The sequence below is a fragment of the Prionailurus viverrinus genome, chromosome D2 (assembly GCF_022837055.1).
Source record: "Prionailurus viverrinus isolate Anna chromosome D2, UM_Priviv_1.0, whole genome shotgun sequence".
Classification (NCBI taxonomy): Eukaryota; Metazoa; Chordata; class Mammalia; order Carnivora; family Felidae; genus Prionailurus; species Prionailurus viverrinus.
In genome coordinates, this window is record NC_062571.1 from 24,481,614 (window position 1) to 24,502,997 (window position 21,384).

Below are 21,384 nucleotides of genomic sequence, written 5' to 3' on the forward strand. Positions count from 1 at the left end.
ATGGTTATAACCTCATAAAATGATGGATCCAGGCTAAGAATGTGGGAAAACATTCCAAACAGAGAGGGCTGAAAGAAGAGCAGTGTGGCTGAAGCATAAGGAGCCTGCAGGAAACACCACCCTACTTGACCCAAGGTCAGAGGTACAGGCAAGGATTAGATCCCTGGGACTTTGCTGTGAGGCTTGGAGGAAGGGCGGATTTGATTCTAAGTAGAATAGGAAGTCACTGGAGAAGGTTAAGAAGAAGGGAGTGATGGGATTGGATTCGCATTTACTTCCTGGAGTTTACCAACTTCAAAGATTTGGGGTTTTCACCCATCATATGGGAAAATGGAGGACTTCATTACCAATTCCATTTTTTTTCCATTATAGTTCCCTTTACACTACTTGTGTTAAAATAGCACTCTTGCCAAAGTATCTAAAAATTCTGATGCTAAATTTCATATCCTGGTAACTTGTGGTGATAAAAAGTGAATTTTTATTCAATAATTATATTTTCTGTGCTAGCAATCTTATTTCAAGACTTCTCTTAATTTTATTATTTATTTTCCAAAACAGTAAAACCTCAACATTCAAAACATCAGAAAGCATGTTAAAATGAGACAGACAGACAGAAATGTACACAAACTTCATAGAAGAGAAACTTCTGATGGGAATTTTTATTGTATCAGGTGATATGTTTCATAAACTTTCTTCATCTCTTACTAAATCTTTAATAGAATCTATACTACAGAGAAAAAGTATGTATATATGTAGGTGTGTAAAGCATACCCCAAGAACGTTACTCCCTTGGAGAAGAGCTCTTGGTTTATTTTTTGTCCAGTTTTATTGAGAAATAATTGAAATACTTTACTAAGTACAGCATGGCGGCTTGATTTATCTTTATTTTTAATATACAACCACCAAAGACTAGAAATATCTCTCAATATCCAATGTCTTTTGTCAGTGTTTATAAAAGAAAATTTATGTTTCTGTCTCTAAAACTCAACAAAAATTTTTTAATGAAACGACGCAGGACTACAAATTCAAGGTACATTCTGAATACAATTGGTATGATGTCAGACTCATATGGAAACTCCTGGAAAAGTTCACTGAGCACCAAAAAATCTCCACTGTTGCAAGAGCTAAATGGCACCAGCCTCATACTCAGTGTGGGCCATTCTCTGCTATTACCCACTTAGCCTGGGTTTCTAGTCCTTCCATAGTTAGCTCTTATTTTTCCCTAGTGTTACACAATGAATTCCCCCCCAAAAAAGTTGAGAAAGTATTAAAGAAAACTGTGGAAAGCATTTGAGAAGAGCAGTTACAACGGAAGAGCAAACATTACTATGCACAAATGGCCTACTAACAATCCCTAATTGTCTGGTGATCCGGGTCCAATATATTAAGCATTATCTCAATGTGATAATTTGTCACTGATACAGAAGGTTTACAGAACTGCATTTTAATGACTCCTACCTAGAATAGAGGAAAATAGACTCCCCAGTAGCATTTTAGTGCAGTGTGTTATCTTCAGGAGCAGCTGTCAATAAGTAGGTACGTGATGAGGGAGAGAGATGCCAGGTGTGACTGGCAAACATGCCCAGAGTGGCTGGAGTAGTGAAGGAGGAGAGGTGATGTCCAAAAGGTAAGTAGGGGGCAGACACTGTACATGACAGTGCTTTGTAGAGCGTCAGAAGGACACTGGACTTTATTCTGAGTGAGATGGGAAGCAAATGGTAGGTTTTGAGCAGAGGCATGTGCTATGATCTGACTTGCATTTTGAAATGATCCCTCTGGCTGCTATGTGGAGAACACACCACAGGGGCCAACAGTGAAAATGGAAATGCCAACTAGAACGCTTCTGCAATGGGCCTGATTGGAGGTCAAAAGAGCTGATGCAGGCCTGGAATAGGATGGTAGCGGGTGAGCTGGTGAGAAGTGGCAATATTCTTGATATATTCTTAAAGTTGACCCAATGTGGACATGGGATGTGAAAGAAAAAAAGAGCTGAAAGCACTTCCAAGGCTTTTGGCCCGAGAACAAAACTGGAACTGTTGGAAACTGCAGTGAGGCTGACTGAGAGAAGACTAGACAAGTAAGAGTTGAGTTGTGGATGAGTCAAGTTAAAATAGTTTTAGATATCTAGATGGGCTACAAGGTAGGCAGCTGGCTATACAAATGTGGAGTTAGGAGGGAAAAAGGTATTGAAGAATTAAACTTGGGAGTTACCAGTATACAAATGCAATTTAATTAAAGTTAGAAAGTCAAGTGAAGTCCAAGGACTGAATACCGAGACACAGTTCATAATTTCAGATTAAGTTGAAGAGCAATGAACAAAGGAGACAGGTGAGGAACAGTCACAGGTGGCAGAAAAACCGGGGAAATGGTATCCTGGAAGGCAAGTTAACAGAGGCAACACGATGAAAATTGACTACAGTGGTCTAAGGGAGAGTAAGAGGTGAAGAAGTGGAGATAAGGTATATAGAAAACTCTTTTCTGTAAAGGATAGCTATGCAATGTGGCAGTAGGTATATGTTTGTAGCAATGATGCAGTAAAAGAAAAATTGATAATGTGGGGGAGTGGGGTACATGTGCAGGACCTGACTTCTGAGTGGCTCAGAAGATGGGATCTAGTGTGCAAGAAGGCGGCCTTAGATGAGGGAAAGAATTCCCAAGGAAGGAAAGCAGCAAATAAAGACACAGATGCAGATAGGCTGGTAGATTTGGCAGATAAAGGATACGCAAGTTCTCTCCTGATTGTTTCAGCAGAGTCAGTGACATGTGAGACAAAGTCATCAGCTTTGAATGAGCAGAGAGGAAGGGAATTGGAGGCTTCGGAAGAGAGAGCAATGTGATGGGATATACTTCCCCTGAAGAGAGGCAAAGTGGAAAGGCATGGAAACTTAGTAGGATTGCTCAGTCATACTGAGAACTCACCTAAAGTTACTGATCATGTGTCTAAAGTGAGACCAGCCCTTTGGACTGTTTTTCTCCAGCTTCCTCATCTATTTCTCATGAACGCAGCTGCAGAGGATCTAAAAGGAGATTCAACCAAGGCTGGAGTTTTTCCAAGGTAAGTATGACATAAGGAGAAAAAGGCTAAGAAAAAATAAAGTGGTAAATCATGGAGTCTACGCTAAGTTCAAGGCAGAGCACTGAAGGGAACAAGCTGGAAATGTGGGAGGTGGATGCAGCAAGATACTTGCTATGAAGATCACAGAGCATATACAATTATTAGTAACAAGTAACATAGTAACAACAATGGGGTGGACGACTGAAACAGGCAAAAGGACAAGATCACTGCAGGCAGGAGGTCATGGAACTGAGAGGTCAAGGTATTAGATGGATAGTCTACATGTCATTTTAAGTCCATCAAGAGAAACATCTGAAATGGTGGGAGGCACGGAGAGGGAGAGAAAGAGATGAAGATACTTTTTGGGTTTATTTTTCAGAGTGACACTGTAATTTATTCTTACTAACCACTGAAAACATTTGAGTATTCTTCACCTGAGGAACAGCATCATTTCAATACATTGTATAATACAAAATGCTAGTGCTATGAGTGTGCACAGGAAGCAGCTGGATTATAGGCTGCGCACCTGCACCAGGGCCCTGGAGAGGCAGGAAGCTCAGAAAGCAACCTGTATGGCAGAGTAGGCTGAAATTATGTGATCACCCAAGTATACATTTATATTTTTTCTCAGGCCTTAAAAAATAGTTGTAACTAAGACAACTTTTCCTCAACATAGAACACATCTGCCTCTATTTCCAATGAATGATGCATCTGAAAATAATAATGTGAGAAAGATTGTTGACAACTTCTAAGACTGGTTAAATAAACTAAGAGCCAACTGCTAGATAATGTGGTCATTAAAATGATTATGTGAAGACTCTGTAATGAGCGCAGAAAAAGAGCCAAATGTGTAATTATGAATATCTAAGTATCTCCCAAAGCTAGGTATTTAAAAACCTGAAAATTATCAGTTCAAAATTATAAAAAGTATTTGATTTAGAGTGGCGTGTGAATAACTTTTTTCTCTTCTAGATTCTATTTGATTGTTTTTATAATCAAATAATAAATGTGGTAGTACATTGGAAATCTCCCATAAAAATCAGAGACATGCGAAGAATTATAATAGCACATAGGTACAGCCTAAGGCATTTTGACAAGCAATGTCTTTCTAAAGATTCATAGTAACTACTCGAGGTAGGCAGGGCAGATAGTTTGGTCCATATTTTCAGATGAAGAAACTGAAGCTCAGAGATTATCACTGATTTGCCTATACCTAGCAAGTAGTATAATGGAAAGAGAACCCCACTATACTACACTTACTACCTTTATACTTCATTAAGAAATGGTTTAAAATTTTGGTACTTTTTCTGTTAAGACAGATACAAGCGACTATATTTCACCACTGCAAGAATTTTGAGTGCAGGGAGCATGACTCATTGACCTTGGAATCCAATGTGCCATATGATATAACTGCTGAATAATCATTTCTAAGATGAGTAAATGAAGAAATTACACCCAATGGCTGAGTACTCCTTAATTATGTTTGAACTCTGCATTGTCTTTCAAATGACCAAAACATTAACATCATTGTTCCTCAAAACATAAATAATCCATTTATTCTGGACAAGTGTTAAGATACTTGTTTTACAACTTCAATTTAATTTAAAATGTAGTATAGTGGCTTATTTTTTTAAGTTAATACACCTTTTTGTCAAGTAAATAATCACTCTCAATTTTACCAGTTTTCACAAAATGATTGTTTAAAATGATGTATATTTATACAGTGACGAATAATATTCGAAATAGTTCTCAAGGGGCATAAAATAGTGAACTCAGCTATTAGAGACACTGGGAAAATCCAGCTAAAGGAATTTCAGTAAGTGAGATTCCACAAATAAAATGAATAAATGAATCACATCAGGGAGCATGCTAAAAATTACCAAAAATGTTCACTGTCTTCTTCAGATCAAACAATACTTTATGATGATATTTCAAGTTACTTCATTTTTAAACCATGACTAATTACAACGCCAATGCTTCCAAAACCAACAATGATCTCACTTTTAAAACATTCCTGTCAGGATAACATTTTCTTACTAAAACATTACACTCATTCCTTTTAGCCAACCCTAATATTGAGTTCCCAACAGTTTAATCAGCTACATTTTTTAATCAAATAGACCAATTGTTATAACATTTATGGGGGGGGGGGGAGATTGGTTCAAAAATGCTATGAAAAAATAAATGACTAGTCTAAATGGTAGTCTAAAAACGCAAAAAGAACAGCTATATTTGGTGGTTATATGCCATATTACTAGAGAAGATCTATACAGCCCAAATTTGATCTTTTATGTCCATTTTGGTTAAAAATTAATAGCCATATTGGGAATCTTCTCATTGAACTAGATTACTATTAAAGAAACAAAACTGATTCCTTTATACATTCTGGTCACTAGTGCTAGTCTCAAACTCCTATATGGTGCTCAAGCGGTCAGTTAAGGAATTATCACTTAAGAGTGGTCCTGGGCTATGACTTTAACTAGTATACTCTGGATTCACATCAGAAACTCAGTAGAATACAGGTATTAGCAGAACATGAGTCAGTGAAATGTAAAAGATTTTACTTTTTCTTTGACCAACTTTAATTGGTATAAATAAGCAAATGGCATGCAAGTTACATGGGAGTGTGTTCACAAAGAAAATCAGTGTTTGGATTCAGGTATAAAACAAGTACAATAACAAATCTAGTAGGAGAATGAACACTTCAAGACAAATAATGTCAGTCACTATTTTAAAAGAACTTAACACCAATCACTCTCAAAACTTCTGCCAGACTTCAAAGAAAAATAGAGGTTAAATGCAAGTTCTAATATCACTTAGGTTATCTTCCATGAAATTATAAACAATGGTTTTAAATTTGAAAGTATCTGTTTACATTTTATAATCCTATGTTGTTTTTAAACTGCAAAGCTTCAGCATAAGTTTGAAGAAAATAATTCAGAAAAAGCACTAGTCTCACAACAGCAAAAATAATAATAATGGAAAGAGCTACAATTCTTAAATGTTTACTATATTTTTATTTTTTTCAATCATTAATTTTTGAGGAACCTCCATACTGTTTTCCATAATGGTTGCACCAATTTACATTCTCACCAACAGTGCACCAGGGTCCCCATTTTCTCACCAATAGTTATTTCTTATCTTTTTTGATAACAGCTATTCTAACAGGTATGAGGTGACATCTCATTGTGGTTTTGATAAGCATTTCCCTGATGATTTTTGATGTTGAGCATATTTTCATGTGCCTGTTGGCCATTCATATGTCTTCTTTGGAAAAGTGTCTATTCGATCCTCTGCCCATATTTTAATTGGATTTTTTTTTTTTTGGCTCTTAAGTTCTTTTTTTCTTTTAATTTTTTTTTCAACGTTTATTTATTTTTGGGACAGAGAGAGACAGAGCATGAACGGGGGAGGGGCAGAGAGAGAGGGAGACACAGAATCAGAAACAGGCTCCAGGCTCTTAGCCATCAGCCCTGAGCCTGACGCGGGGCTCGAACTCACGGACTGCGAGATCGTGACCTGGCTGAAGTCGTACGCTTAACCGACTGCGCCACCCAGGCGCCCCGGCTCTTAAGTTCTAACCCTTAGCAGATACATGATTTGCAAATATCTTGTCTCATTTAGTTGGCTGCCTGTTCACTTTGTTGATGATTACCCTCACTGTGTAGAAGTTTTTGAGTTTAATGTTACAATTCCACTCCTGGGTATTTATCTGAAGAAAATGAAAACAGTAATTCAAAAATGGTGTATGCATCCAGATGTTCAATGTAGCGTTATTTAAAACAAGTGGGGCGCCTAGGTGGCTCAGTCGGTTAAGTGACTGACTTTGGCTCAGGTCATGATCTCATGGCTCATGAGTTCAAGCCCCACGTTGCGCTCTGTGCTGAAGCTTGGAGACTGGAGCCTGCTTCAGATTTTTGTGTCTCCCCCTCTCTCTGCCCCTCCCCTGCTCGTGCTCTGTCTCTGTCTCTCTCCCTCTCTGAAAAATAGACATTGAAAAAATAATAATAAAAATAAAATAACCAAGATATGGAAGCAACCTAAGTGTCCATCAATGGATGAATAAAGAAGATGTTGTATATTTATATAATGGACGACTACTCAGCCATAAAAAAGAATGAAATCTTGCCCTTTGCAACAACATGGTTGAACCTTGAGGATATTATGCTAGTACGTCAGACAGAAAAAGACAAACACCATATATACCATATGATTTCACTTCTATGTAGAACTTAAAAACAAAACAAATAGATACAAGAAAACTAATAAATACAGAGAACAGACTGGTGTTTGTGAGAGGGCAGGTGTGTTGGCAAATGGGCAAAATGGGTGAAAGGGAGTCAAGAGGTACAAGCTTCCAGTTATAAATAAGTCAAGAGGATATAATTTACAGCATGGTATCTACAGTTAATATTGTTATTATGTTAATATTTGAATTAATATTGTATTTAATTAACATTGTATTCATATTTGTACTATAACACATTTGTATTTGTACTGTAATACATTTGTATTTAATATGTTGTATTAAATATAGTTAATATATATTAAATATTTAATACAATATAGTATTACTAAATATTACAATACCTTTTAATGACATTTTTATGAGAAAAGACTTACATCTTCTATGACCGTTTTTCAGTGGATAGGACCCATTCACTGAATCATGACATCAATTTATGATTCATAAACAGCATTTTTAAAAAACTAAATATAGAACAGGAAAGTCTGATCACAGTGTTATAAATAGGTAGGGCTAAGCACTGCCTCACGAAATCTATCTGCTTATTCTGCTGTACACTCAGTCATGAGGGTATTTCTTAGCATGGGTCTCAAGCAAAATAGACTGAAAGCTACAATGCTAGAATCCCAAAACATTTTCCATACCTGAAATATTTTGCTTTTTGTAATAATAGTAAAATTATTGACATGCTGAAGAGCCAACTCTACAGAGACATGCAAAGAAATTCTGGGAATGTAGACTGATCAACAGTTTTCTCAAGTAACATAAACATAGGGGAGCCTGGGTGACTCAGGCAGTTAAGCATACTGACTCTTGATTTTGGCTCAGGTCATGATCTCACGGTCATGAGATCGATCCCCACTTCAGGCTGGGTGCTGAGCCTAGAGTCTGCTTGGGATTCTCTCTCTCTCTCTCTCTCTCTCTCTCTCTCTCTCTGCCCCTCCCCCACTCATGCTCACTCGCTCTCACTCTCTCTCTCTCAAAGTAAAATAAACATTTTTTAAAAAGAAAAGAAACATAACATAAAACTGTTTGTGAAGTAATAAACACAATGTTTGAAGAAAATATCTGAAACAAACCAGGGCTCCTTGAAGAAACCAAGTCTGGGCAGAAAAATACAAGATGAATATCGAACACCTTGTGTCAGAAAAACAAAGAAGCTATCAGAGACTAGGTTGTGTCAAAAGCTGCAGGAGTCGCTGAAGATTTCCCACTTATCAAAGATGGGACAACTTGGCTTCAAAGAGAATAACAACTGTAACAGATTGAAACACAAATATATACAACAATTCAAGAGTTCAAATAAAATCAAACACTGATTACCTCCATGGTTGCTAGGACATCAATTTATTATTCTAAAATTGGGTAAATAAAAGAATCAAGTATTTTTTTCTCCCTTTCCTCCATCAATTTTTTGCACTTATACCCAGAGAATTCATGAAGGAAAGTTCTTGAGAAAATTCCAAGTTTAAAAAAAAAGGCATGATAAATTTAGAAAGTCAGCAAATTATAATCCTTAATGAAATAATCAGCAATAGCTGCTAAAACCACTAGATAAAAAATTGATAGGGAACTTTATAAAGGATGGGTTAAGCTGGCAACACCTGAACCCACTGGTCAATCTGAACATAACTGTAAGTGGGACAAGTCCTCCTAATGGGAGACAGTAGGAAGTACCTATAATCAATATGAAGTATTATTACCCAGAAAGAACCTGAATCAAATCAGTCCTCTAGATCTAACTACCAAACACAGGGATAGAAAAAGTATTTAAAAAGACCACAAAGATGCAATTAGCTAAATTCAAAATATGGGAAATTCTACAAGATCTGATTTCTTCAATAAACAATGACAAGAAAAAAGTAGACAGGGAATAATCAAAGACTAAAAGAAACTTAATCACTCAAACGGAACATTGTAGAACTTATCTGGATCCTGATTTGCACAAATTATAAGAGGACATTTTCACAATTGGGGCAATTTGAATACAGACTGGATATCAGATGATGTTAAGGATTTATTTTTTATTTTGTTAGATGTGATTATGGTAATGAGGTTGTTATCAAGAGATAAAATATTGTTAAAAATCTGTAAGAATGATGCATGACATATATAGAAATCCAGTTAGACTGACACACAGCAAACACTCTGACATAAAGATAGTCCATTTTTGAGAAAAACATTTCAGGGGTGACTGGCTGGCTCAGTTGGCTAGAGTCCAACTCTTGATTTTGGCTCAGGTCACCATTTCAGTTTGTGAAATAGAACCCTGTGTTAGACTCTGCGCTGGCAGCATGGAGCCTGCTTGGAATTCCCTCTCTCTCTCCCTCCCTCCCTCCCTCCCTCTCTCTCTCCCTCTCAAAATAAATAAATAAACTTTAAAAAAAGAAAGAAAGAAAAACGTCTCTGCTTTTGTGGTAGATACTAGAATTCCAAATCACTAAAAAACACGGTTACCCAACTTCCTACTTTCAAAGGAAGGTATTAAGGATACCCCAATTGGGTGAGTGTCAGTTTTGTTTCTGCTTCAGGATGTTATTTCCATTTAACATGTAAATTTCTACTCCACATACAATACTTCAAAATGTCACAAATATATAGTAATACTATGTCACTATAAATACTGTACGGAAAAACTTACGAAATAGCACAACTGTAGGACAAGCATGTTTCATGATCTTCTTGAAGCACCGAATTTATTTTCTTCCCTGTAGCTTTACTTATAGATGTCTTCAGCTTCTTGGCTAGTTTCTTTGGTGTGTTGGTTATAGAAGATTCTTCTGTACAGCAGCTATATACTTCTACCTTTATCTGAAAGTCTGGCCCTGCTTCATTACTAAAATCAAGAGCATTCATAATGTTAGAAATTTAACTTGGTGGAAAATAAAATCGTAACACCCTTTGATGTTTTCATAACATTTGAAATCACAATTTGAAATGAGTTTATGTTAATATGTTAATGAGGCAGAATCTCCCTGTGTTTATTTAGTATCTAAATGACCTGAGAGAGTCACTGCAACTTCCAGAGCTTCTAAAATAGGACAAAGTTAACTCAATTCAATCTATGTATACAGGCATAGTACTAAAGAAAAAGGATAACAAGCAAGCAAGAAACAGTATAAAGTGCTATACTACAAGGCAGGAACTCCTTGAGGGAGAGTGCTGCCTGGGTAATCTCTGTATTCTTAACTTAGCATAAAAGGTACTCAATGCATTATTATACCCATATGCAAAAATTCTGCAATTTTAGCAAATGCTAAGATTGGCTTTACCCTTTTCCAGACACAGTGAACTACCTTTGCTATAAAAGATTGCGGTGGTGTTACTAACAATAAAATTTACTTAAAACCGCAAGAGAGGGCCATCAGCGGTAGATGTTGCCTTAGATGGAAGATCCATCAGTCTTAGAGAATAAAAATGGCCAATCTATAGTTTGGATACACCCAAGGAGTAACTCCCAGATATTTTTATAGTTTACTTGGCAACTTTTAAATATACAGTATTCCTGGTAATGACTAACAAATGTCAATATTTAGAGAAAAACCAGAGACTCATAAATATTGAATACTTATTAAAAGCAATCATAACAAAGGCACATTTTTAAACAACATTTAGAACATTTGTCAGCAGTTATTTTTGGAACAATTTAAAATATTTACAGATTTTTTTTTAAAAATTATAAATCACGTGTTGTCTTCCCAAGTAACTCACATCATTCTTTCAATGAAAAAAAATCATAATTTTGCCTTTGTGGTAAAAAGAAATAATAACAAAGTGATGTGAAGTAAAGAGATCATTAAAAGGACAATTTTGGTAGAAAAAAATGCACTAGCAAAGTTGATAATGGAAATAAATGTATTTAGATAACTAAGGAAATTTATCCTTTTAGTCTCAATTCTGTAAACATTTGGTGATATTTTGGGGATCCTAAATAAATTCCTTATTCCTTTGGTTCAAAAGAGTTTGTAAGAAGGCCTGCACAACTGCTAATAACTCAGAACAGTACATGTTATTTTTCCATGCTACACAGTTATTTATGGGACACTGGACAGAAGCCACAAAACATGGCTTGCAATAGTTTTTCTAATGTTACGTGAGTGGCAAAACTACTCTCAAATCTCAACTGTTTACCTCCATAGCTGAAAATGGCAAAAGACGTGGACATTCAATTTTACTTAACTATTAGTTAAGTAGCTATTAATATCTAGATACAAAGATGGTGTTTTTGAAACCCTGAAAGAAATACAAATCACACACTGATTTAGGCCAATAGCACCTCTGAAAGGGCCAGGAAAAACTTATATTAGTTAAAAATGATTTCTATGGCTACCTGAGGAGTTCCTTCTGGCTCTGTATTATGACCACAATAAAATGAGCCTGTAAAAGAGCAGGGGCAATAAAAACAACCCTGAGGATCACCCAATCTTTTATTGTTTTGAAGTACATGAAAGGAGCACTCCATAAGAAAAAGAACATCTTGAAATTTTACCAAAGTGCTTTTCCTATGGTACATATTTCAGGACTATCTTATAAGTAAAGTTGTTATAACTATTTTAGTATTGCTATACCTAAACATCCTGTAGGAAATGTAATAACCTGTTTTATGCCCCAAATTCACTCTCTAGAAAATACTGGTATAATGAGACTCCACTGTATTCATAGCTTGGTTAATAACACTATAAATATTAATAAAAATTAATAAAAATTTACCATATCCAATGAGTCAAATATTTACTAATACTACATGATTTCCACTTTATTTTATGTTGAAAAGTTTCAAATGCAAAAATGGACTTCTTTTGAATAATTTTCAAAATCAATTTAACATTTAAACATCTTAATGCTTCAAAAATAATCCAAAGACCCAAAAATTTTGTCTTCCTTTAAAGAATTTTAAAATTTTAGAATTTTAGAATTTTAAATTATTCTCATTCTTTGAAGATTTAAATATACTTACAATATAGTTACATTTTCAAAACATATATCTGTGGTTGTTTTATCCACAATCACCATGTCAGTATCAAAAACTTCAGCTCCCATTTTGAATAAACAGAAAATGGCATAGTGCTGTGATCCTAGGGAAAAAACAGTGCCCCATGAGATGTATCATACCTATATTACGTTAAAAGCTCCTTGAAAATGACAAAGTTATCTCAAATATTTATTAATAGACTCTTATTTTCATACATGGTATACTGTAACCTTAACTTTTTATAGTGACTGCTCTGTCAGTACACGTTAATACCTTACCCAATCAGAACAAAGCAACTAAGCCAGGAAGTATCAAAAATTAAAACCGAAAATATAGGCCTCTCAGCAGCCTACTGTAACCATGACATTCATAAATTTTATTCCTAGAAAACTCTTTAAGCTTTAATTAATAGCAAATTTATTATTGTATATATACTACTACGACCTCTGTCATTTGGCATCCAAGTCTATTTAAGAAGTTCTCTATTGTGAGAGACCAAAAGCAGGCACGTTAACAACAGCAAAACATTTTCCACCAAACTGACAGCAAGGGAGGAAACCACAAAAACAATAAAAAGTAGACGTGTGAGTCCAAAAAACATAGCTGCTGAGCCTCTTAATTTGGTGATGTTTTTTAAAAGTATTAGGTGATTAAAGGGCCAAAACCTCATTATTGAGAAAATGTAGCTCTTCAGAAAAACTTATTCTCCATAGTAATCAGAAAGATACGCTTAATCCCCATATGCATTCCATTTTAAAGTAAATTATATTTCCTAATTGAATAACAAATATACTAACCTGATTTTGGATTCTTCATATAAAACTAATTATGCTCAATATGATTCAGTTTTTAAAGTATGAAGAACAAAGCTATCACAATAGACAAGAAAGATAAAGGATTATCATATCTTTTCCGCTTTGCTTCTAACAGCTAGAAATCATTTGAGGTTAATTTCTATGACCTTAGCAATACATGGATTTGTGAAGACTATATAAAGCCATAAAATGCTGAAGGGGGAAAAATCAGATCAAGCTAAAAATCTTTCCCTTTTACATCCTATTAAATAATCTGAAGTAACAAAACAAGGCAGAAAAGATCCCCCAGATTCTGGTCAGATAGAAATGCTGCCTTTACCTTTTCTCCTTAAACATTTTCCTTTGTTACACATTTCTCTTCCCCACAACCTGTTACTGTCCTTGCCTAGGTTCCAATCAACAACTACAAGTACACCAGATAGGCATTATCTTAGTATCAAGCAATTACAACATATTTACTAAAACTAGGAAAAAACACAGTTCAGCAAGATACTGCTTATTCTGTCAAATGACATCAATTTATTTCACCATGGAAGCAGCTCTTCTCTCAATAATTACAAATTTACTATACCATAAAGAATACATTCCAATTATAAATTAAAATCATACATACGTTCTTTGTTGCTGAAGTGATCAGAGTCTTTCCACATTAGCGGTATTCGAATATCTACAAAGGAGGGGAAAAAGAAATGACAAGTAATAGTCTTGATAAATTTCATTTCTTAGAGTGAAACAAACCTCTGAATTCCATAATAGATTCTGACCATTAAAGCCAATATAAAATTTATTATTTAAATATTCTAACACAGGCAATATTTTCTCAAAAATAGCTTAGACTAAGAATATAAAATCTGTTCTATTTATTTAAATAATTTACTAAAAAATCCTACCAATTATGACTCAAGAAATTAAGTAAGATCTGTAATACGCTTATGCCACAACATTTTCATTTTGTGATTTATGTTTTTGAAATAGTTGAATTTCTCCTTTGGGTAAGCAGTAGCAACAAACATAGCTAAAAACATTTCAAAACCATAAAATAGTAGATAGAAAGGACTTCAGGGCTTCTACTATGCAAACTTGAAAGATGAAAACTCCATGACTTGTCTAAGATCATTGTTTGTGACATACAGACCAAATTCATTCCATTAAGAAGATTTAACCTGTCTACAAAAGAATTTGCAAGATCTTTGTATATTCATGTTACAAACTACACAAACTACAGCATTTCCCTTAAGAAAACTAAAAAGAGCAATGCATTCCTTCTTTCAGACCAGGAAAAAGGTATATATTCTAAAAGTGATGGAAATACATTTTCTCTCGTTCACACATGCTTCAAATTTGAAAGTAATTGTGTTAATGATCCTTATTTCAGATGTTAATCTAGACCTTTGTCACAGTCAAAATGTTTCCTTCTTAGCTTCCTCCATCCTTCCCTTTACTTTTAATACTCAATTAACAATTTTCCCCTGACATTCCTATGTTATCTATATACCTTCAAAGAGAATCAAAGTTCTACCAAATAGATTAAGATATATGAATTATAGCATAACACAGGACAGTAGAAAGCTCAATGGTAAAGTGAAATTTGTTTTAATTACTCAGAGTATAAATACCTCAAACCTTTGTGGAAAATTTCTCTGTTTAAGACATTTCCCAATTACACTTAGGACATTTATGTGCATGTTTTTATACCTATTAATTATGCCACTTTCAAATACCTTCAACTCTTTATGAACATAAGCTATTTGGCTACATTTCTGTTGTACTTCACTTTAAATCCTATGATCTTTTGTCCACATTTTCATTTGTTTAGAATTCTTTTTAAGGTTCTTAATGCCTATTTCTAATTTCCTTTCTAGAAAAGCTTTACAATACTCCTTCATCCCTACCCTATCCAACCAGGTAGGTATGTATGAGTGCCCTTACCACTGCTGCCTTAGCAGTTTTAATAAAAAATATTACTTATTGGGCTCTCTCCATGTACCAAGCTAAATATTTTATATACATCTCATCCAACTATAATTTTAAAAATATATTTACTAATTTAATAGTCAATTGATAAGATTTGTTTAGATTTGTATTTTCTTGATTAACAAGAAGAATGTCAACACATTTATTAGTCAGTTCAGTGAATATTTGTATCCGTGACCCACGTTTTTCTTTACATAGTTTATGGTTTATACTTTTAAAAGTTAATTATTTAATCTATATGAGAATATTGGGTATATGTAATAAAAATATAAAGATTCTTCTTATAACAATAATTGTTCCAACTCCATTTATATATCTAATAGGACTTCTCTTCCTTGCTGATTTAATGATTAAATGGCTCTTTATCATATATGCCATTCTGACTAAGTATCTCTTCTTTGGCTATATGCTTTACAGATCTAATTGAATCATTTATTAATTACTGTCTATCCTAGTACCAATACCATACTATTATGACTACTGAATCTTTATAATATACTTTGTCATCGGTTAGAAATATATCCTTCCAAAACATCTTATTCCCAATTGCTAATTTCTTTATGTGAATTTTAGAAATATATTGTCAAAACTCCCTCTCCAAAATGTTTCATTAGAATTCTACTGTCCAAATTAATTTGAGAGCCATTAACTTTATAATATTCTGTCAATATATACAGTAGCATGATACAGTCATCCTTACATTTTTATTAAGGTTATGCTTGGGGTATTTGATGTTTTTGGTTTTTTGCTATTTTTATTGTAAAAGAGACCCTTTTGCCATATTTTCTAACTGGTTATTGCTGGTTTTGAGAGATTACCACTTTTTTGTATATTTATCTTGAATCTAGCCACTTTTACTGAATTCTTTATTAGTTCAAATAGTGTTTCAGTAACTTTCCTTAGATTTTCTAGGTATGCAATTTCTTATTTTAAAATAGTATTCAGTTTCTCTATTTCTTTTTAGTAGTTTCATCTTTCATTCTTGCTATTTCAGCTGCAATTTCTAAAACTGTGTTAAAATTATATTGATATAATAGACATTTTTACTTTGTTCTTCATTTTAATGGGATTGTCTTTATTGTTTTATAATTATGACTTGGCTGCTACCCTGTCAAAGAGCCTGCTTCTTGCTTGACCACAGTTGCTGACTCATTTCATTTCACAACTGTTCTTGTTCACAGCTGTTCTTGTCCTATTAGGGTGGTATTAACCATTTACACTATCTTGGGAGGAACATGAACCCTGACTTTCTCTGCTATACACCAATAGTCTATGGCATATAGCAGTCTTGCCTTTTCCCATGCCTAGCTAAGTCAAATCCTTGAGAGAAGGCACACATTTCTTATCTATTTACCAGGTGGTCTATTTACTGTTCAGATGACAAAGGATGTGTAACCTACCAATATGTGTTTTAATTCAGCTTCAAATAGTAGAAATTCCACACAGATTCTTGCAAATGGTTGACTCAGTTTTAGTTTACAGTACTCTTGCTTTTGTCTCTTTTTATGTCTTCATTGACACTTGTACTATAAAATGAAAGAGACATATGTAATACAATGGCTAACTTGATGCTATCAAGTCCTAGAAGTCTATTATTTTTAAAAGTAAAAACTTTTGTTTTTGAACTTTGTGAACTGACTTGGCTTTAGATATTGAATTAGTAGTCAGTGAATAAGCTAAGACAATTGCTACAATACTATTATTTGGTGCTTAGTAGGAATGATCAGGATATACCTGAATTATTCTTTTTAATTTTGTAATGATCTGGCCATGAGTGGTAAAGGTGAAAATGGAAAACCCAGGTTTCACCTGGTAATCAGAGAAAACTCAGAACATTATGAAACTTTGTAGCAAATATTCATTTTGATCAAAACCAAAGTCACATTTTCATCCCAATGTCAAAAGAAAATGTGTTTCGTTTTAAGGTGAATTCGTCTTTAATTTTCTTCATTTATTTTTTTACACATTTTTTTACAAATATACAGATAAGATATAATTAAGACTAAGCAAAGATGAAAAGAAATTACATATGTAATTTTCTGAGACTTCCAGTTCCTTAAGTTAATTTAAAATTATCTTTTGGAAAGAAGGAACACATGCAGAAATAAGTTTAATTTCTACACTGAAGTATTTGTGGTCAGGAAAATAGTTTTTTTTCTTATTTTAACTGATTTTACTTTATCACTCTTCTAAATGTACAGTAAATGCTATTTTCACAAATTGCTGTAGCCAATAAACTATTATAAGATGTCAATAGATGTTAAGTCTATCATGTCATTTGAATCTTCAAGAGCAATTTAACATATCTCATTTGTGTACTTACTGGCACTAAATCAGAAGCAAGAAATAGAAGATTATGTTTAAAGTATTTTTAGAAAATCTCCCTTAAAGATCAATAATACTTTATTTATTCACATTAAAATGTATTGAACATAGTGCACAACTATGTAAAGGTACTGTGTTTCGCATCAAAAGCATATAAGGAGGTATAAAACATGTTTTATTCCAGTCTTATAATTGGAAAGATGAAAACATGAATATAAATAACCATAAAACAAGCAACAGATTTTTATACAGTTATTTTTCTGAAGAATTTTTGCTGAGGGCAATTCCTATGATTTAGGACAATTACATCCTGTAAAATCCAAATCTATCCTTCCTGCATGAGAATTTTGTTTATCCATAAAGACATTTCTAAAAACAGTTCCTTGGGTGAGAGAGCCTGAAATGCAGCAGCATGTTCCCTGGAGCTAAGAGAACAAGGCTTCGGGCCAATGAAACAAGCTAGTTATTACTCAAGGGGTGATGGAGGTCTGCTGTACCCAAAATGTATTGATGAGATAATATTTGTAAAAGGCACATTATCTAACTAGTGTACACGAGTCAGCCTTGTGTTCATTTCAATCTGTGGCATCTCCAAGCCACTGTCTAGTTTCCTTAACACTTTGGAGAAACTGAGACAACAGAGCATTAAGTGCCATCTAGTGGTAAAGGGTCTTCTATCTGCATTAGGAATTCAAAGAAAGAAAACATCATTTCCAGCTGGAATGATAACAGGGAAGGCTTTATAGATGAGCAAACAGATCGCGAAGATAATATAGTTATTTCAAGAGCTAATTGGCTGTCAGAAGCAGGCAGTGTATTGACGGAACAGGGAGAGAAATGTCTGGCTAAAGCAGACAGTTTATGTACAGGAGTAGAAGATATGGCTAGAAAAAGAGTTGGGTCAGAAGGGAAAACTCTGGGGAAGAGGGGAGTTTGGTTTTTATCCTATGGAAAACAAGAAACAGTCATCCATCCAATCAACATCAATGAGCAATTACTATGCATAAGCACCATGCTGACAAACATTGTTCCAACCCAGGAGCTTCTAGCCTGGACAAACATTAAAAATATTATTGAAACTTCTGAGCAGAAAAGGAACAGAGAGTCAAAGATTTGAGTTTGCAGTCCAGCTCAATGACTTACAGGAAGTTATTTAATCTTCAAGTCTAAGAAAAGAGAACTATCCTACCTATTTCACAAAACTACGCTGAACAGAAAACCGCATAATATATGTAGTACATATGGAACAGCTTTTCCAAACTGTAAAATCTTACACAAAAGTACAGCAAATGATAAAAACAAATTTAAAACAAATATAGATAGAGGTATGCAAAATAAAATGAAAGAAAAGAATGGGCGCAGCGAATTGAAATCCCACCAGTTCTAGGAAGATACTTTATACAATTTATTCAGCAATACGAAAACAACCCATCTACAGCATACCTGATATGGCAATCTTCCCTTTACATGCCGCTCGTTCTTTACTTTCAAAATTCGCATCACTGTCAAAAGGAAAAAAAACCTAATGAAAAAAAAGATCTTTTCTAATAAGCAATGTTTTAATAACCTTTCACAAATGCCTAAATATTAAAACCTGACATATATCCATGCATAATAATGACTTCCAGTTAATATAAACTACTTGATTCAAACTTCAAGATGTTTAGTCAACAGCTAGCTGGCTTTAAGAGAAATACATACAGACATTCTCTTTGATTTTTCTTGTAAGCTTTACATTTCCTGATGATTATATACTGGGTTACTCTACAATGAAAGTCTTCTGTGAACATTTATTTATAAGCAAGATGTACAATATTTGGAAGTGTCCTAGGAAGTGTAATACCTTGGATCACCACTTCACAAATTATATTTCTAACTTACTACATTATAGTTGCCTGAAAAAGTTAAAGAGCTTCCCAACCATGAACTTGCTGCTCAGGAGTACTTTATCCTTATAAAAACCTAACAAATATCAAAAAAATTATTCTCCGCTATACATTTATATGCAATAATATCATATATCATTTCCTTGAAATTCAAAAAAACTACATACTAAAACAATAAATTAACTCAGGTGCTAAAGGAAGGGAGTGGCTCTGCAGAGAGAATAAAATGGGGAGAGGAAAACATTATCATGACAATAGAAAAAAATCTTAAGTAAAAAATCTCAAGTAAAAAAATCTCTAGGTATACAAGAAACTCCCAGATCTGACTTTAGAATACACTATTATGATAAAAAAAAAAATTCAAAATAGTTATCTCCTGCTAAATCAAATCAATCCCTTGAATATTTTCTAATTTTCTATTTCCTAATATCCTGCACTTAGAAATTAGCATTCAGGGGCCCCTGGGTGGCTCAGTCAGTTAACCATCCAGCTTTGGTTCAGGTCATGATCTCAAGGTTCTGGGCTCAAGCCCCACATCAGGCTCCGTGCTGACATTGTGGAGCCTGCTTGGGATTCTCCCTCTCTGTCTCTGCCCCTCCCCCACTAGCACTTTCTCGCTTTCTCTCAAAATAAATAAACCTAAAAAAAAAAAAAAGAAGAAGAAATTAGCATTCCATTTCTGGGACAATATTTCCAAGAGTATTCTTTGCACATTTTTTTTTTTTTGGTCTCAACTTAATTTGGTTAGCTAATTAACTACTGGCTAATTTAATTAGGTACTTCAAATATGTGATAAGATAAAAACTTTCCATTTGACTACTGTTTCGTTCTAAGAGAGCTTTTGGAGATTGGGTGGGATTTTGAAGTATAACTAACTTTCAGAAGAGTATGACACCATCTCATTGCATTTCAGTAGGCTTGTTAAAAAGATTGCAAAGATATTCATTATCATATGCCAAAACTTGAAAACAAAATATATAAGTCTACTTCTCTTACTCTCTTACTGAATTAAGCACATAAGCATTTTAGGCAAAATATATTCCAAATGCACTGAAATAATACACTGATGTACTTAAGTTGATAAACTTACATAAGACAAGTATATAATTATTTTTAGAACTACATGAGGTATAACTAAAGTAATGTAGTAGATTTAAAGCCATAAACTCTCAGGATACTATCTAATTACTTTATGGTCGCACTAGTATTTAAGTTAAAATAGGGAATTCATTAAGTAAAAAATAAAAGTACTCATTGATTATTTCAAGATAATGTTTCACTGAATCATAAGTTTAAAAAGAATCAAGTTCAGTATTTTATACTCAAGTTTAGTTTGTCACACTGGAGAACATTAGCTTGCTTATTAGTTCATCACAAAGTGAAAAGTTCAATTGAATAAGGCACACTACAAATCAAACACAAATCTCAATTTCCTCAGGTTGGTGTAAGATGTACAATATAAATACAGTTGGCTGGCATTTTTAAGCAATATTTCTAAAAACACCTTCTATATGAGCAATGCATAATATAAATTCCTAAAATACTTATTTCAGTGAGAAAATACAAGAAAGCTCTAATATTGGTAAGTAACTTGAGTATTATAGAATGTAGGTCATAGATTACACTAAAGTTGAGATCCATTAGGTATTTCTAAATTTGATTAAACTTAATGCTTTAGCAGGTAAGTGAAATTCTGAAATATTAGAACCACCAAAAGCAAAATGACTGAATATTTATCAAAAAAAAATTTTTTCCCCTCCAAACTCTTCAATCACCTGGCAGAGTATAGCTTTCTTCCCTGTAATTACAAATCGCTTACACAGGCATTTCCAGGGCCAGCCAACAAAGTTATTACATCAAATATTATCAAACTATAATATAGATCCATTTAACCATATTCTCTTATAGAAAAATTAAGTCTATGTTTTAAAAAATGAGACAAACTGAAGCAATTAAGCCTCATTTTGCTGAAGCTTGAATTATTTTCAATTCAAATAACTCCTCAAACTGTTATTTAGGGTGCTAAAATGTGATGTTTTTCTAATTAATCCAAATTGACAATAAAATTGTTAAACATTCTCTGTTTAATAATGTGCTACTGTAGCTAATAG

The 21,384-nt window shown here is 33.9% G+C and overlaps 1 protein-coding gene across 7 annotated transcripts in view; it reads right to left on the reverse strand.

Annotated features, from left to right (window-relative positions):
- RTKN2 (rhotekin 2) overlaps window positions 1–21,384 on the reverse strand; it is an 80,101-nt gene that overhangs the window by 41,179 nt on the left and 17,538 nt on the right. For 6 of the 7 annotated variants that reach the window (XR_007145493.1, XR_007145492.1, XM_047826315.1 and 3 more), the window contains exons 3-6: window positions 18,831–18,889; window positions 13,702–13,755; window positions 12,259–12,376; window positions 9,943–10,137 (exon numbers count right to left, since the gene is read on the reverse strand). Coding sequence is in view for 5 of the 7 variants with exons in the window: in XM_047826315.1 (XP_047682271.1) it covers window positions 9,943–10,137; window positions 12,259–12,376; window positions 13,702–13,755; window positions 18,831–18,889 (426 nt within the window). In the remaining 2 variants the exon portion in view is untranslated. Of the gene's footprint in view, window positions 1–9,942; window positions 10,138–12,258; window positions 12,377–13,701; window positions 13,756–16,462; window positions 16,595–18,830; window positions 18,890–21,384 lie in introns of those variants that run through there. The other variant, XM_047826318.1, reaches the window with a different exon arrangement.